We start from the raw sequence: 16717 nt of genomic DNA on the forward strand, positions 1-16717 counted from the left end.
GTAAATCCCCATGTTCATATAGCTGCTAGATACTAGATACTAGCTACTGGGTAGTAGGTGCGAATGACGCCTTTGACAAGAGAGAGTCACAGGCTTGGTTCTCACCCACCAGACCTCTGAATAGCCCGGCGCTGAATCGGCAATGTGAATCCTTTTTGTTGCCCGTCACATGATTGATGTATTTCACATTGACGGCCGAGAGTGCGAGTGTCTCACCCGGGAACAATCCTCGTCCATGTATGTCTCACTTCACCTCTCCGGGAGGCAGTCTGGTAGTAGCAAGCAGTCCGGTGAATAGTCAGCACCGCCCATCACCCAGCCTAGACGGTAAAAAATCCCATTTCCCTCCGCTTTGTCATCTTCTACTCTGTCGACGAGCTCGTGAATCTTCCAACAACCCCCTTTGGTGCGCGGCCCGCGGACAAGACAAAAGCTGCCATTCTTTTCTTTTCATCACCCGGCTCCAATTCGAACTGTCGTTCGTGTTCTGTGTATTACCATGTCCTCCTGCCCTCTTTCATTCATTCATTCATTCTTCTTTCATGTATATAATTCTCCTCATGGACGGATTCGTTGCCGGGCGTGAATGCCGTGAGCCCACCGGGAGTGCAGTTTCGAGAGCTCACAACAGACATCCAGGGAAACCATCTAGCAACCGGACAATTAGGCACGCTGCGTTTCAGATGCCACCCAATGAGAAAAAAAAAAAAGGACTATCGGGTCCAAATTTCTCAGCGGGAACAACAGTGTAGGCTGACTACCCAACGACCGACGGGAGGCCCATTGGCCGCCTGTACAGTCAACAGTCGCGACTTGCGAGAGGCATTGACCGCCGACAAGACGCGTGGAGAGAGCCGTCAAGCTAAACATAGCGTGTGGCTGCGACAGCTCCATGGTCCTGACTGAACTCCTGGCTTTGGAGTCCACCAGAGTCAAAAATCGGGCTTGTCTAGGCACACACTCTCGGCAGCGCGTTGGCCAAACCAACAAAGACGTATCAAACGGTGGCGCCCGCAGGCTGAGACGGACATGGACATAAAGGAGATTCATAATCACCCGACGCCTATCGACCGAGTCGAGCCAGCAACAGGTCAAGCACACCCAAAGAAACGTACCTGGCCCAATTGAACTTGTTCTTCTCTTCATCTACGCTCTCTCAAAGTCCTCCGTCACAATTCTCTAAAATAGCACACGCTCGCCTTTTGCCACCAATATGACTCCCAAAAATTATTGCCTTCCATTCACCGACAATGCTTCCAAAAATCATGCTACTACTCCCAATATCTCTATTCCATCGAAGCCTTCGGGCCACAGCCGCTGACGGCTCATGCCCATGGGCGTATGACTAGGTCCAACAACCGCTTGACTCCTCGCCCGTCAACTTCCACTCCAATTTCGAAATATTAAGGGCTTCTTGACGCCCTAGTTTTTGCCTGGTATCTTTTCCCTATATCGCACATGTCTCTGCAGCGGTCCCCATGTTATATCATGCTCGCCCTATTTTTAAATTTTTATTCATTATTTGCTTAGCCAGAAAACTGGAATCTGGCAGCTTCGAGTTGGCCCAGGCCGTCTCTGGGAGCAACATTGCGACGACGGTAATTAGTGGTGAAGTCTTGTAGCAGAGTGCGCACATGTCTGAGGCCGCTCACATCCCCAGAGGACAACTTCTCCTTGACCTTGGTCACGAATCGTTGCGCTTCCGGTGCCGACACAGTTCCCTGAGGAAGAAGCTCAATCGTATGCGCAACCCACTCAGTAGTTTGTGCTGGCATAATCTCAAACAAGGCCAGTACAACGCCGCTTCCATCCGCAAAGCAGTCCCCGGGGAACGTAATCATCATACCGGCCATGGTTTGTTTGACTAGGTCCGCACCGTGGGCCATCAACAAATTCTTGATGATTCCACGGATTTCAGCAGCTTGTGCCTCCGGAAGACCTTCACTACTTGCCGGATTGTCACCGCCGTACGATAGCAAGTCGCGCAAAAAGTGCAGAGTCGACGAAAGCGGATCTCGTTGCTCCAAAGTTAATGCGTAGACCGAAGCTTGGAAGATTGGCACCAGCAGCTGCGACGGAATCAGCTTCTGAGGGTAATACAAAAGGGCATCAATTAGAAGCCGGAAGAAGTCATCAATGACATCTGGTAAATCTTTAGGCTGCAAATCTGCCATCACTCTAAGGAAGGCGGTTGTTTGAGCCTCAAAGAAGGTGTAGATGTTTTCGGTGGTGGCCTGGTCCAAATGCTCACGGTCTTCCGAGAACTCTCTCAAAATTGCGGATGTAACCCAGAGGAAGCAACCCTCTCTGGATGTGTTGAAGCTGCTGGCGAGCTTGTTGGCCATTTCAGGAAGCAGAGGAGCCATGGCAGTTCGATACGACGTGACCATATTTCGCCAGCATCGACAAATGCGTTCGCAAATGGGACTAAAATCGAGGAAATTGTCCAAAACAGTCGATAAGATGGGAAAGATCTCCTGCCAATACTTGACTGCAGGGTTTTCTCCCCCGGGAGCCACGTACGGAACAACATTCTGCACAAAGATGGTGATGAGTTGGAGGTGATCTTTTAGCGTACAAAGTTAGTCACGTCACGCTGAAAAGGCGGTTCTGTAGTTCAACTTACCAGCCAAGGCTAGCTTGCCTTCTTCGTTGGAAGCGTTGTTGGCTTTGGCCATTAATCGTTGCACCAGAGGGTCGGCATAGGTCTTCAACAACCTGTACGTTTCGTCAACAGGCTGAACGGCGACCACGTTGGCAACACCCTCGGTTATTTCCTCCTTGCTCAGATCAGGTAGCTTGTCCAGGATTTGGTCATAGAATGTTTGGAGCTGCAGCACCTGCCCGCTGAGGAGATTTCTGCAGTCAGTACAGAAGAACTTGAGAGAAAGTGCAGCGGCTCTGAGTATTTCTCTCGACTCTGTCTGGAAAGATTCCACAATGTAATTGAACTGCGGTTCCAAATATTCAGGGTGCGCTGCAGTCCACTCGGTGTATCGCCCCAGAACCATGATTGTCGCGAAGCGAAGCTTTTCGTGACTAGGAATCTGAACCAGTAGCGGCATGAGTTGGGGGAGCACAATACTTTCGTCCTTGTGAACCATTCGACCCAGGGCCCTCATTGCGAAAAGAGGGGCCTCAAGCTCTTGCCAATGGGGAACGTCGGAGCCATTGACTTGCCCGGCATACTTTTGTGTCCACAGCTTAATAGCGTGAAGAACCTTGGTAAGACACTCAGTTACCCCCATGACATCGCAAGAGTCCTTCAAGGTGTCACCCATTCGGTGACGGAACTCTCGGAACTTTTCTTCCTGCTCGCGATCACCATCGAAGAGATCGCTCTCGTTTCCAGACTCGGGCCGGGGATACTCTAGATGGCGGAGCAGGATGTCAACGAGCTTCGAGAAAATATCGACGAGCTCTAGTCTGCCTTGAATGTACCGCTCCAAAACCAAATACTGCTTCAGCTCGTACCAGAAATCGAAAGTGTGCTCAATAACGTCACGCTCCTTGTCTCGAGCAGCGCATTCCAGAACAGCCTCCACCAACGGTCTGAAATGAGACGGTTCGCGAGCAACACCAACCACCCAACTAATCGCAGCTGTCGAAAAGACTTTGGTCAATGCCTTCAACTGGTCCGTATCGTCGGCCTCGGCGGCCTTTTCGATCTGTGGCTTCAGTGCCACGACCCGAGGGTACAATGCATGGACGGCATCTTGGCTCTCATCGATATCCCTGGTTTCCCGGAGCATGGTGCAAAGACACTCGGCGGCTTCCGCACCACTTTCGTCACTCGAAACACCAGCAAAGATGTGATCCAGAAGTGGCGAGTTGATAATGTTCATAACGGGAACTTCTCTCAACCAGGACGTAATGCACTCTATGAGCTGGGGGTTGCGCGGTGCAGCCGCTAAATTTGCAAACAAATAATTAGCATAAATTTGAAGAATTTCAGTTCCAGTCAAGTTGTTGGAAGCGTACGTGATGATTGTGAGTAGCTTATTAGAAGCTGTACCACCTGATCTATGTTGTCTCCCAATAAGACCTGTGTCCGTGCTGCAAGTTCTTCTTCCTATTTTCCAACAAATTAGACAATGATCCCCATGGTGTGTTGATGCCGATCGGATAGTAGGTTTGTCGTCGAAAGAGACTTGGTTCCAAGTCGACGGATTTGCGATCCACGTACAGACAGGGTAATTTTTCGACCTTCGGTCACTTCTTCAGGCAAAACTCTCAAGAAGTCTAGGATACAAGCGTGGCTCTCAGGGCTGTCGCCGAGGGACTGAACCACAGACGGGAGGACGTCGTCCCAGTCCTTCATTTGTATCGCAAGAATAGCCAGACAAACGCATAGCTGCACGCGGATGGGCTTCGGACCGGCAGCAAAGTGCTTTAGCAGAAGCAGAATTTGACCTCTGAGAGCCGGGAGTTCGCTCGGTGGCACCTGGGTAGTTAGATCATATGTGATCTAGTCATGTCAGCAACTTCACGTCGAGAGTGGTTGGGCTTGAGCTTGGGAGGCAGAATAGAAACCTTTCCACGAAGTGTTATAGCGGCAAACAGGGTGGCCTCGGGCTCTGCTGTGGATTGGAGGATTCCCATTATGGTGCCCCATGAATCCTTCTATAAGTCCTCGGTTAGCATGACGTACAGCAATATGCTCATGTGTATTCAATGCATCAACACATACCGACTTCTGGAATCTCTCCAGATACTCATGGGCCTTTGTCTTCGTCTCCTTCTCCCCAGTCCTCATCGTCCTAACGGCAGCTAGTACGTCAGACGGCGAGAACGTCTCTTGTGTACCATTCGAAGCCATGGTGGGCAACGTAAGGGGCTGCGAGAGAGAGAGCCGTGGTGGCCGAATGAGTCGCAACCAGATTTCAAAACGGGCGGGGAGAGCTCGTCTTCATAAGGCCTCACGCGTCCAGAGGGTTGAAAAGCTGCTCCAAGGCAGTCGCAGCACAATTAGAGTAGGGACAATATACGGAGGAATAGATGAAAGTAATGAGAGACGTAGAACACCGTCAGTTGGTTCCGAGTGCAAGGAAGGTTAGTAAGGTGGAATGATGGTTAGGGGACGCAAAAAAGAGAAGCATGAAGCCACACAGCGTGGTTCTTTGAGATTGGTATGACGGGCCATGGCGGGGCGATGAGGTAGCGGGCTGAGGGTGGTTGGTCGCTACATGGTTTTTCCGCTCCGCAGCGGCGAGATATTATGCGCTACTCCCAACTTGGCAATACAAAGAGCGTCATCTTGCAGCTGAAGTAGCCGGAGCAACTGGGGCACCTGTCAGCCAAAGAAGGCCATGAATTATGCTTCACATGTGCATGTCGCGTTAGGACAAATTGCAAGCTTAAAAGCCTGGCGCCTTGGACTTTCCAAGAGTAGCGGGATGTAGTGTGACGGTTGCTTGCGTCTCATGCGGTATATACCACTTTTTGCAGTACTTGCCAGGCACATGCGCTTCTGTAATTATCACGAAGATTTTTAGTGCTTTTTTTTAACGTGTCCTGAGTCTAGAAAAATGAGTAGCCTCATTTCAGCGTTATGCTCCTAGACGACTCCTTTATCTGCCCATTTCCTAACACAAGGCCATGCAGGGGTCTATCATACTGACCCATAGGAATCTGTTCCTCGGATGAACCCGAGAGCATTTGCTCTGTGAGTGCTAATCCGTAAAACAAGATGGGCTTTGTCTCATTAGCTGGGAATGCTGCTTTCGCCAAGTATCTATTCATGAAGAAATCGTAGAAACCCTTGCCGTGGCCGAGCCTCCGAATCGCACCAGACTCATCAAAGTCGAATGCCACACCCGGTAGCAACATCAAGTCCAAGCCAGCTTGGTCTGACCTGTGCGCATCCGGCCCGCCCAGAATGCGCTGGCGCTCGTGAACCGTGGCCGGATCTACGCTGGGAATGCCCCAGCGATCAGGTTGCAAGCTCTCATAGTCTTGCATATTCTTTAGATGGACCATGTCCATGACGCGAGCTGGCGTGCCTGGGGTGTCTAGTGGTGATTTGTGAAGGTAGGGGATAAAGACTTGCTTTCCTGAGTCGAGGGCGTGCCGTACAATTGCATCAGTTTGAACTTCGCCTGAGGGCATGGAAAGATATATGCTAATGCTCTTGGCCTCGACATATGGGCGAAACTCTTTTAATGATTCGCATATCTTGCGGCCTGGCTGGTGTGAGCACGGTGTGTTGGAGAGTATTGTGAGAGTGACACTGTCTTACTCTGAGTGACTATGGAGTCGGCGGGCACGGCGGCGAGTCTTTGCTTCACTAGACTTCGCAGCTGCTGCTTGGCCGCAGAAAGAGATGAAGCCATTTCGAACTGTGTATGGCACACAGCGAGATATACGAGCCGGAGCAAGGGATGCTCGAGGCTGCCGGTGTTTGCAGTCTCGGTGTCGTCACTCCGAAGGTCGGCGAGGCCTTTGTTGTACATAGGCTAGTACTACGTAGGAGCAAAGGTTCGGTAGGCGGCCATGGCTCGGCATTGGCTGGAAAAGCGCCGCTGCATCGGGTGTCAGCCGCGCCGCGCCAAACGGTGTCCTGTGCATTCGTCTCGATGCTTCAATGCTGAGCATCGCGTGTACATGGAACCAAGGCAGCAGCAAGTATAAAGAGAGAGGGAGAGAGATGAAGACCATGTTTCTAGCTTTTTGGAGTTGCAAGAGCCCGCAGCACGTCTTGTCTGGCCGCACCTTCCGCACACGTCATTGTTTCGCGTGTTTGGCCATCGCGTCTCGTTGCCCGTTGCTAGATCTAGCAACATTCTACGGAATACCTAGTATGATCAGTTTCAAAAGTACTCTGTGGAATGAATTGACTGCAATCTACTCCCTCCTGGCACCCTGCCTGCCTGGGTCGTGGACGTGATACGAGTGAGACTGAACAATGTGCCATTTGGTACATGACAGACACCAGGGCTGAGCGGCCCCGCAATGTACTCAACTGAGTAATCCGGCGGCTGACAATTTTCTTGTCCATGTCTAGCGGATGATTGGGCTCAATGGTGTGCCTTGTGCCAGCGAGAATCTGAAGCGTGCCTGACGGTACGGAGTCCTTGGGGCTAGTATTACATCAGGGAGTAAGTACATACCTAAGTACTATTACGATTAGCATTGATCATCATCATTACAGTCACGTACTACTACTAGTATTATTGCCAGAGGTCGTGGCTGCTCGTCCGGAGTCTTTGGTTTGATTAATGTTGGCCTCGAGGCTAATGCACTCCCTAGATAACCAACTATCCTACCAGTCGACTCCCTGCCACGCACGTCGCTCGCCCCTCACATGCATTCCGCCACGAACCGCATCACGCGTCTCCTAGTTTGCATGACAAGTGCTCACGATTTAAGGCTATTTTTCTTTCCGAGTCATGCCGCCTCGAAAAGATACACCCCTTTCGGCAACCATGAGCGTCACAAAAGCGGTGGGAAGCAAAGCTGATCGTGTTGGCGTTGATGCGTAGCGGCTTGGCCCATGATCGGTCTGACTTTTTTTTAGTCTTTGATCACTTTGCAAAACCCCCGAACCTGGTAGATTGGGCCGTCATGTAACTATACTAGTAGGTTACTAGTCGGTAGAGAGTAAATAAACAATGGACAATCGATTCGACTACTCTGGACTCCCTAGAGAATGGAGCATGGGGTAGGTAGGCAGCGAGTCCACACCGTCAAGAGTCCATCACCAGCTCGTTATGCAGATGCCAATGCGTGTCAACGAGATCGATCTCAAGGCCAGCGACCGGCGACCGGCGACCCGGACGGCCTGGCCTGACCTTGACCATCCGGGCTCCCGGTACTACGCAAGGGCCAAGTCAGACTCCGGGTTGTCCTCGGCTGTGGTGTCGTGCCGCCTCGCGGGTTTGGTCATCAAGAATTGATAAATAAACTCTGGCTCAGATTCAACTGCCCTCTTGCATGGTACTCCTTGGACTCCTTGGCGCGCAAAGGGGCCGCTCGTAATTCTTCGCACCCGTCGTTCATGCTCCCATTGGTGCTGCGACCACCCCCCCGAGGATCGTACATGTTGTCCCGACCCAAGGGCAGCTCCATGCCACGCCATCCACGCATCCCTCAACATCCCTAATCAGCCTCTAGTGCTTCTAGTTTTTCCATCATCGTTTCTGTATGCGTATGCAAGGGTCGGCGCTGCACTGCTGCGTCGTTCCTCAGCCAAATCCTCTCGGCCCGCCATTGTCTGCCCCGCCATGGGCCGTCGCACCACGTCCGCGTCCAGCTTGACCGAGTCCGCCACCACGAGCACCACCAGCACCGCCAGCACCACCATTCCCTCCGTCGTCAAGTCCCGTCCGTCCTTCTCTCCGGACGTTGCGGCCAGGGTACATGAGTCCCAATTGCACGCGCAGGGCGTGCCTCTTCAGACCCTAGCACCTCGATCCACTGCCTCATCGTCATCTTTCCCGCCCCAGCCGAGTGAGGCGGAGAGTTCGTCCTACACTGGCCCAAGGGAGTCAACGTCGGTTGTGCGCCCCGCGTCACGCTCATCGTCATCCTCGCCTTCTATACCTGGCCATGACCCTGCATCTCCGAGCCTCAGCGAGGCAATAGCAGAGCCGACTCCTGGCTGCCTTGACCACCAGCTTGACGAAGCCGACATGGCCTCCAAGAAGACGCCAATGCTTCGTGCCATGGATGGTTCTCGATCTACCTCCTCTCCATACGGCTCCGTCACCCGTAGCCACGACGACTCTCCCGTGAGCAGCGATTCCGAAGATGATCATAATAACCACCGACTTCGTCGAATCGGTTCTCAGAATCGGAGCCAGTTGAGTCTAAGCTCGCGCCGGTCCATGACCTCATGGCGATCCGAGGACCTCGACGGAGCCGCCCTAATGTCCGGGCTCGAGGGCCGGTTCGGAATAGCAGAATCCGCCTTTCCCAGCGAGATTTTGGACCACGACAAAGATGGCGAAGACATCAGCTCCGAGGACGGGCTTCTGCTCGAGGACGCCTCGTCGACGGCGTCGACCATTGAACCCGAGGACAACTCACCACACGAACTTGTTCGAGCTTCCGTGCCCCCGACTGATAATACGACCCTCTCAATAAACACGCCTCGTATGTGGTGCTTGTCAGTCATCTTCTCCATTCTTGGCTCCTCGACAAATTTGTTCTTCTCATTACGGTACCCAAGCGTCGCTATTACCCCAGTCATAGCTCTGCTGCTTGTTCACCCTCTCGGACACCTGTGGGACATGATTCTCAAACGACCCGACGATCCCGACTACGTATTTGTTGATGGAGTCCGCACCCAGGCCGTGAGTGAGGGAGCAGGCCAGACTCACCAAAAGCATGCAACTTCGTGGCGCCAATGGCTGGCACAGGGGAGGTGGAACGAAAAGGAGCATACGTGCGTATATGTCAGTAGCAATGTCGCTTTTGGTTTTGCATTTGCGACGGATGTCATTGTCGAGCAGACTAAATTCTACAACCAGCCGGCTTCGATTGGGTATCAGCTGCTCTTGACGATATCAACACAAATACTCGGTTACGGCTTTGCTGGCATGGCTAGGAGATTTCTGGTTCGCCCGAGCGGCATGATTTGGCCGGGTACTCTCATGTCCGCCGCCATGTTTTCCACGCTACACAAACAGGACAATAAACCTGCCAACGGCTGGACAATCAGCAGATGGAAGTTCTTTTACATTGTGTGGAGCGGCGCCTTTGCATTCTACTTCTTGCCGGGGCTGTTAATGCCGGCGCTCAGTTATTTCAGCGTCGTCACCTGGTTTGCGCCCAAGAACGTCGTCGTTGCCAATCTCTTTGGCGTGGCCTCTGGTCTGGGGCTCTTCCCCCTGACATTTGACTGGGCGCAAATCACATATGTTGGCTCCCCTCTTCTGGTCCCGTTCTGGGCTGCTATGAATGTCATCGGCGGTCTCGCCATTGTCATGTGGATCATTGCGCCCGTCTTCTACTACGCCAATGTCCTCTACACATCATACCTGCCAATCCTATCAACAGGTGTCTTTGATAACAGGGGTAAAATCTACGACGTCTCCAAAATCTTGACCTCTGAGTTCCTCTTCGATAGGGACGCCTATAAACAGTACAGCAGGGTGTTCCTTCCAGTGACATACATGCTCAGCTATGGCATGCAGTTCGCCGGCCTCGCCGCTCTTCTCACCCATACCTTTTGCTGGCATGGCAAGGACATATGGCGGACATGGAAGAGATCCATCGAGGAAGCGCGCCAAAATGGCAAACCTACGTATCGACCCGTACCAGAATCACAGTCACACCCAATCTCGTCGTCAACGGGGAGCTTGGGCAGCGAGAACTACAGCCGCTTTTCGGCCTCGACATCCAACGTCGACAACCTCATCAGCCGCGAAGACATCCACTGCCGTCTGATGAGTCGGTACAAGGACGCCCCGTTGAGCTGGTACTTGCTCACTTTTGTCTCCATGACAGCCATTGGCATGTTTATTGTCGAATTGTAGGTGCCCCGTCCAAATCTCCCAGACACACGCAACCAAAAAAATAAAAAACCACGTTGTTTCTAACCATAGCAGCTACCCCGTCCATCTCCCCTGGTACGGCCTTCTACTGTCCCTCGCCATCGGCGCCATATTCTTCATCCCCAACGGCATCATCATGGCCGTCACCAACCAACACAGCAGCATCTACCTCATCTGCCAACTCATCTGCGGCGTCGTGTTCCCTGGCCGCCCCATTGCAAACATGGTCTTTGTCACCTACGGCTATATTTCCTCCGCGCAGGGCATCAAGTTTGCATCCGACCTCAAGCTCGGGCACTACATGAAAATCCCACCCCGACTCATGTTCCTCGTCCAAGTCGTCGCCACCCTCGTCTCGTCCGTCACGCAAATCGGCGTGTTGAACTGGATGTTCGCCAACGTCAAGGGCATCTGCACCGCCGACGCCCTCAACGGCTTCACATGCCCCATTGCGCGCGTCCACTTCAACGGCTCTATCCTCTGGGGCGTCGTCGGACCAGGCGAGTTCTTCGGCCCCGGAGCCACCTACCGCGCCCTGGTCTGGTGTTTCCCGCTCGGCGCCCTCCTCCCCATCCCGCTGTGGCTGTACGCGCGCAACAAGCGCGGCAGCATCATCCGCAAGGTCAACCTGCCCGTCATATTCGGCGCAATGTCGTGGATCCCCCCCGCCACGGGCCTCAACTTCTCCGTCTGGGCCGTCGTCTGCTACGTCTTCAACTACCTGATCAAACGGCGCGCAAACGCCTGGTGGGGCAAGTACACCATGACCCTCAGCGCCGCTCTCGACTCGGGTCTGGCCTTTGGCATTGTCGTCGTCTTCTTCGGCTTCTTGTACCCCGGGTGGATGAAGGACTTCAAGTGGTGGGGTACAGAAGTGTACAAGCAAGGCTGCGATTGGCAAGCGTGCAGCTATAGAACGGTTCCAGAGGGCGAGACTTTTGGTCCAGATGCGTGGTGATGATGTCCCGTCACCTGACATTGACTCACGATTTCATTAACCATGTGTGTATATATGCATATATATCGTTTTTTTGGGATGGCATTTTGGCAGGGCAAAAAAAAAGGCCGACTTGGATGGGAGGCAAATCTACTCGACGATATATACCCGTTTTTGCAGCACTTTTTTGTCTTTTTATCAGATATAGAACATGACGTACCAAACTAGCATTTGAATTTTTAGACCTTCTAGGGATGCACAGCTCTTCTTCATGACTATCCTCTCGTGTCTTTACAGTAGATTACTATACAGTGGACTGGCTAAAGCCTGAACCAAGCTGCCAACTCTGTACCCAATGCTCTCCTCGCCGTAAAACTCCTAGTGTACCTGGTCCTTTATTGTCCATCTTCCCACTCCGGGTTCTATCAAAACAAGTTAGCTAAACCGAACCCAAGGTTTCAATGTTGAAATGGCATCACCTTACCTTTTGTAGGATTACTAGGCCCTCTAGAGTACCGTTCAAGCTAATGTACTCCTCATCCTCAAGCTCCGCTCGCTCTCCATAGCCCAACAGAACGGGAGTACTCTGTGTTTGCCATCCGGTAATGGTCTTGGGACGACCGGCTTGCCCGACAACATCCACGGCTTGACCAACACGCACGTTGACTTTGAGAGGTTTAAGCTGCTCATCTAGAGTGACCAAGAACCGAGGGTGCATAGCAGTGACTAGGAAATAGAGCAGGTAGTGGGAGGTGCCCGTGATGAACTCTTTGGGGTCAATCAGGGCAATCATCGTGGCTAGCAGTCCTGCAGTAGAAACCTGCGAGAGGACCTGGCGGTCAGTGTGGAAGGGGTTGATGGATAATGTGCCCTTGCCCATGTGTAGTAAGCCCTGAGCAATTCGAACCATGAAAAGAGCATCCTGGTCGCGGTGGTAGTAGCTTGCCAGTTGTCTCAGGAGTTGTGCCAACCGGGCGTTGTTTGTTCCTGCGCCGAGCATCCCCATGGCAAATATTGCATTGATGGCAACCTCCGGGTCGTTGTCGTGGCTGTATCTTGAGAGTGTATCGTAAACCTTCATTTGCGGGTTACTCGGGCTGATGAGACCCATGGCCAACGGAACAGCCTTTCGAATGTTCGCCTCGCCATAATGCATGAGGTGGCCAAACTGTCTAAGAACCATTTCCTGGCCGATATCCTCACCCATGGCCACCAATGCAATGCCGATGACGGCATATGCTTGTAGCAACTCATCGCCTTTCTTATCATCCGACTCTTCCTTGTGCTCGTTGCAAATATGCAAAAGCTCCTGGATCTTGAGCACAGCTCCGGTGCCTGCCCACGCACAAATTTCTGCCAGAACAGCAGTTGGCTTAGCCATGGGGTGCTCCACCGCCTTCAGAGTCTCCAAAATCACGTCAACCTCTTCCTGTCGGCCGAAGAATAGCAATCCCAAGCCAAGTGCCAAGAAGCGAGTCCACTTATCTGTCAACTGGTTCTTTCGTTCGTCATCCATTAACGTTGTAACAATAGTTTCCGTAACATCAGGGTGGGAAGAGCCGACAAAGATCAGACCGCACGACAGAGCAGCCATGGCAGAGATTTGCATGTCTTGTGATGAATCGCTTATAATCGGTAACAGAAGCTCGAGCAAATCCTCTTTATTCGAACCAGCGTACGACAATCCCAGGCCCATAATACAGGCGGTTCGGATTAAGGGGTTCGAGTGATGCAACTTCTCAGTGTCTCCAAGCAGAGCCAGCGCAGGCTCCGAGTCAAAACGAACACCTGAGTTCATGATACCAATCGCCAACATAGCTCCAGCTGAAATTTCAGTTTCAGCAGAGTATGTGTACTTGTCGATCTTGTCCAGCCCATTCTCGATATCCCAAAGAAGAAGAGTACCCATAGAAGCCACGGTCGACATCATACCATCGGCCTTGGTCTTCCAAACCCAACTCTCCTTTTCACCCTCTACCAACATCATCTTGTCATTACCAAAGCCAGCATTGACAAATGCGTTAACAAACGCAGCAGCCAGGTTGTGCCTGGCAGAGTCAAGATTAGTCATACCAGCTACCCGACTGCTTTCAAGGTGGCTCTTGTAAATATCTTCAGTGGTCTTGGGATCCAAAATATTCAACTCCTTTCCAAGGGACTTGAAGTGCTCTGATAACTTAAGATTAGAAGCACACTCCAAGATCACTTGCTCATCATCATTGCTCTCAGGTAGGTCCAGCACGATTCTTTGACGCGCGACCAGGAAGGCCAACTGCTTCTTCAAGGTCGGGTTCTCAGCTTTATCGAAATCGGCCTTGATAAGCTCAACATCATGCAGTCGAATAGCAAGAACAATAGCTTGGGTGAACTGCTTGTACTCCATATAGATGTTGTGGGCAGTTCGAAGGAAGGTCTCATTGTCCGGATAAGTGAGTAGATTCACCATGCTAACCATGTACAAGCAGACTCTGGCATAGGTGTTCTCATCGACGAATTTCGGTATCTGCTCAATGATTTCAAGTTCACTCATAAGATCGACAGCATCCGCCTCGGCATTGCTCTTGATGAAAAGCGGGACCAGTATGAGAGCAAGGTCGATCAGGTCCGAGGTAGACTCATCAGCGGTGATTCGTTTTCCATAGACCTCGCCGATCTCCAAAGCTAAATGTCGCACATATTCATGCCCCCAAGAGCTAATATCAGATGTCGGAGCCAGAAGACGATATTTGAGAGTGTCTTGCTTGTCCTCGTCGGAGAAGGTCATACCAATGACAGATAAAACATCAGCCAGCGATGTCTTGTTCTCGCCAGCAGGCCATTCCTCGTACAATTTGGTAAGAGTTTCATAGTGTGGTCGTAAGAATTTGAGAGGCTTCGGTACTGCTGTCATTGATGATGTTGAGGTTTTTATCGAAGTCTTCATCGCCTCTAATGCTGTTTTGTAGAGCTCCGTGTTCGATTCCTTGATTAGAGACAGGTCAGCAAACGCCGACAAAGTAAGCACAATTGCTTCCTAGCTTCAGGCAACCTACCGTCAACCGCTCTACTATCATGTCAAGCTCGCTTTTGAGTTGTTGATCCTCCTCACTAAGCTCCTCCTCGACGGCTGTACTTAAATCAGCATCTTGTGGTTTGTCAGCACTCTAACCAGCACTTACCATCCTTCTTGTCATCCTCCTTCTTGCCGTTCAAAATAGGCTTCTCATCCTTGGACTCGTCCACGGCCTTTCCCTTGCCCTTGTCTGCCGCCTTGGGCGCATCGGTGTCTTGAGCCATGTTGACGTCGATGTGGTGAGCGCCCTGTGCGAAGCTCCTACGAGGGGAGGTAGAAGGTACGAAGAAGGCGTAATGTCGGTTACGGGTGAATTGAGGTGCCTGGAGTGTCAACACGCGGTGCGGTTCGAAATTTGCAAAGACCGCAAGCCTGCGTTAGTAGTGGTGGAAAGTGATGGACTGGTATGGCAATGAAAGCTCCAACAGGTCGACGGCGGATGTCCTACTGTAGCTCCGGTTACGTGAGGCGCTGTCGCCTGGTGCTCGCGAGTGCCCAGCCTTGCAATTCAATCACGTGCTGTGGCACCCCTGGAACCGGAACGGTTAATCCGCAGATAAGGCACAGGTGGCGTGCAGGCGCTATCGATTAGACCTTATCAGCTAAATTTCTCCGTCACCCCACCAAAAACGATTGTCACCACAGCGCAAGCGCTTGTGTGTGCTGTGAGAGGCCCCACGCCAAGGGACATTTATTCTCTTACTGCTCTTCATCTTACTGCGTTGTACAAAATCCCAAAAGTTGGTCCTGTATCAACCGCCACGATGAAGCTAGACACTAGGGCTATGAGGCATTTGGCCTCGGAAGACTGGAGAGTTCTTACTGCCGTAAGCACAACATGAGAACCTTTGTGTCCCCTTGGTACTAAGTTGAGCACAGGTTGAAATGGGCAGCAAAAATCACGAAGTTGTGCCCACTCCATTGATAGAAAAGATTGCCCGCTTGCGAGGTGGAGCTAGCGGTGTACACAGGAGTATATCGGCACTCGCCAAAGTTGGTCTTATCGCCAGAGTTAAGGAAGCCAAATACGACGGCTACCGGTTAACCTACGGGGGTCTCGATTATCTCGCTCTGCACACCCACGCCAGCCGCAAAGATCTTTATAGTGTCGGAAACAGGATCGGCGTTGGAAAAGAAAGTGATATCATGGTTGTTGCGGACCAGACGGGCACACAGCGTGTTTTGAAAATCCATCGATTGGGAAGAATATCCTTCCGAACCGTAAAATCCAACCGCGATTATCTAAAGAATCGGGCTTCAGGCTCATGGATGTATCTTTCAAGACTAGCAGCCATGAAAGAATATGCCTTCATGAAAGCTTTACATGAAGAAGGGTTTCCTGTTCCAGTTCCGCTGGCACAGTCTCGACATACAATTGTCATGACACTGGTGGACGCTTTCCCACTGCGACAAATTTCCGATGTTCCGGACCCTGCATCTCTTTACGCAGACTTGATCGCTTTGATTCTTCGCTTTGCCAATCATGGGCTGATCCACGGGGATTTCAACGAGTTCAATATCTTAATAAAGGAGGAGAAGACTGTGTCGGAAAGTGGCGAGGAATCTTTGAAGCTTGAGCCGGTTGTCATTGACTTCCCTCAGATGGTGTCTATGGAGCACCAGAACGCTGAAATGTACTTCGACAGAGATGTTGAATGCATCAAAAGATTCTTCTCAAGAAGATTCCACTTTACCAGCACAACACCGGGGCCCTTCTTCAAAGACTCGAAGAAGAAACTAGCCAAAGGTGGTTTTACAAGACTGGATGCAACTGTAGAGGCATCTGGCTTCACAAAGAAAATGTTGAAGGATCTTGAAACTGCAATTAAAGATCAGGTCACGAAGAGGGGAGAGGATGGAGTTTCAGAGGAATTTGACGAGGACGACGATGATGAAGAAGAAGTTGGATCTGAGGACGACGATGATAAAAGTGGAGATGACGAGAAAGACGACGGTGGCATTTTGGGTCCGCAGAGTCATGAGAGAACGCTGAGTACTGGCGCCAAAGTCGATGACGAATGGTCTGCTGCTGACGCCCAACCTCTACTTAATGAGGATCTGTCGAAGTTGACAGTATAGTACCATACGATACTTGAAAGAGAATAAAACAAATTGGACATCTGTCAAAGCTTGATAGAAGTGGTTTCATACCTGTGATACATTATTATTCATCAATTTCGCCCATTCGGCGTTGATACTCTCTGCTACAGGCCCCAATTTTCTCTAAGAATC

General features: G+C 51.5%; 5 protein-coding genes across 5 annotated transcripts; 2 read left to right on the plus strand and 3 right to left on the minus strand.

The window, feature by feature from the left end:
* Positions 1-1526: 1526 nt before the first annotated feature.
* On the minus strand, positions 1527-4819 carry MAA_06378 (Armadillo-type fold domain containing protein; the record flags this gene model as incomplete). Its single annotated transcript, XM_007824376.2, has 5 exons — positions 1527-2566; positions 2627-4032; positions 4191-4468; positions 4534-4623; positions 4691-4819. 5 exons carry the CDS (start codon positions 4817-4819, stop codon positions 1527-1529), a joined length of 2943 nt encoding a protein of 980 aa, XP_007822567.2.
* A 719-nt stretch (positions 4820-5538) lies between these two features.
* Positions 5539-6332, minus strand: MAA_06377 (5-formyltetrahydrofolate cyclo-ligase; the record flags this gene model as incomplete). Its single annotated transcript, XM_007824375.2, has 2 exons — positions 5539-6182; positions 6239-6332. 2 exons carry the CDS (start codon positions 6330-6332, stop codon positions 5539-5541), a joined length of 738 nt encoding a protein of 245 aa, XP_007822566.2.
* Positions 6333-8222: 1890 nt separating this feature from the next.
* MAA_06376 (oligopeptide transporter) lies at positions 8223-11454 on the plus strand (the record flags this gene model as incomplete). Its single annotated transcript, XM_007824374.1, has 2 exons — positions 8223-10474; positions 10551-11454. 2 exons carry the CDS (start codon positions 8223-8225, stop codon positions 11452-11454), a joined length of 3156 nt encoding a protein of 1051 aa, XP_007822565.1.
* A 374-nt stretch (positions 11455-11828) lies between these two features.
* MAA_06375 (proteasome/cyclosome) lies at positions 11829-14709 on the minus strand (the record flags this gene model as incomplete). Its single annotated transcript, XM_007824373.2, has 4 exons — positions 11829-11855; positions 11918-14395; positions 14466-14539; positions 14592-14709. 4 exons carry the CDS (start codon positions 14707-14709, stop codon positions 11829-11831), a joined length of 2697 nt encoding a protein of 898 aa, XP_007822564.2.
* Positions 14710-15249: 540 nt separating this feature from the next.
* On the plus strand, positions 15250-16564 carry MAA_06374 (RIO kinase; the record flags this gene model as incomplete). Its single annotated transcript, XM_007824372.2, has 2 exons — positions 15250-15312; positions 15365-16564. 2 exons carry the CDS (start codon positions 15250-15252, stop codon positions 16562-16564), a joined length of 1263 nt encoding a protein of 420 aa, XP_007822563.2.
* Between the last annotated feature and the right edge of the window lie 153 nt (positions 16565-16717).

This window comes from Metarhizium robertsii (genome assembly GCF_000187425.2).
Source record: "Metarhizium robertsii ARSEF 23 chromosome Unknown MAA_Scf_6, whole genome shotgun sequence".
In the NCBI taxonomy this organism is placed as follows: domain Eukaryota; kingdom Fungi; phylum Ascomycota; class Sordariomycetes; order Hypocreales; family Clavicipitaceae; genus Metarhizium; species Metarhizium robertsii.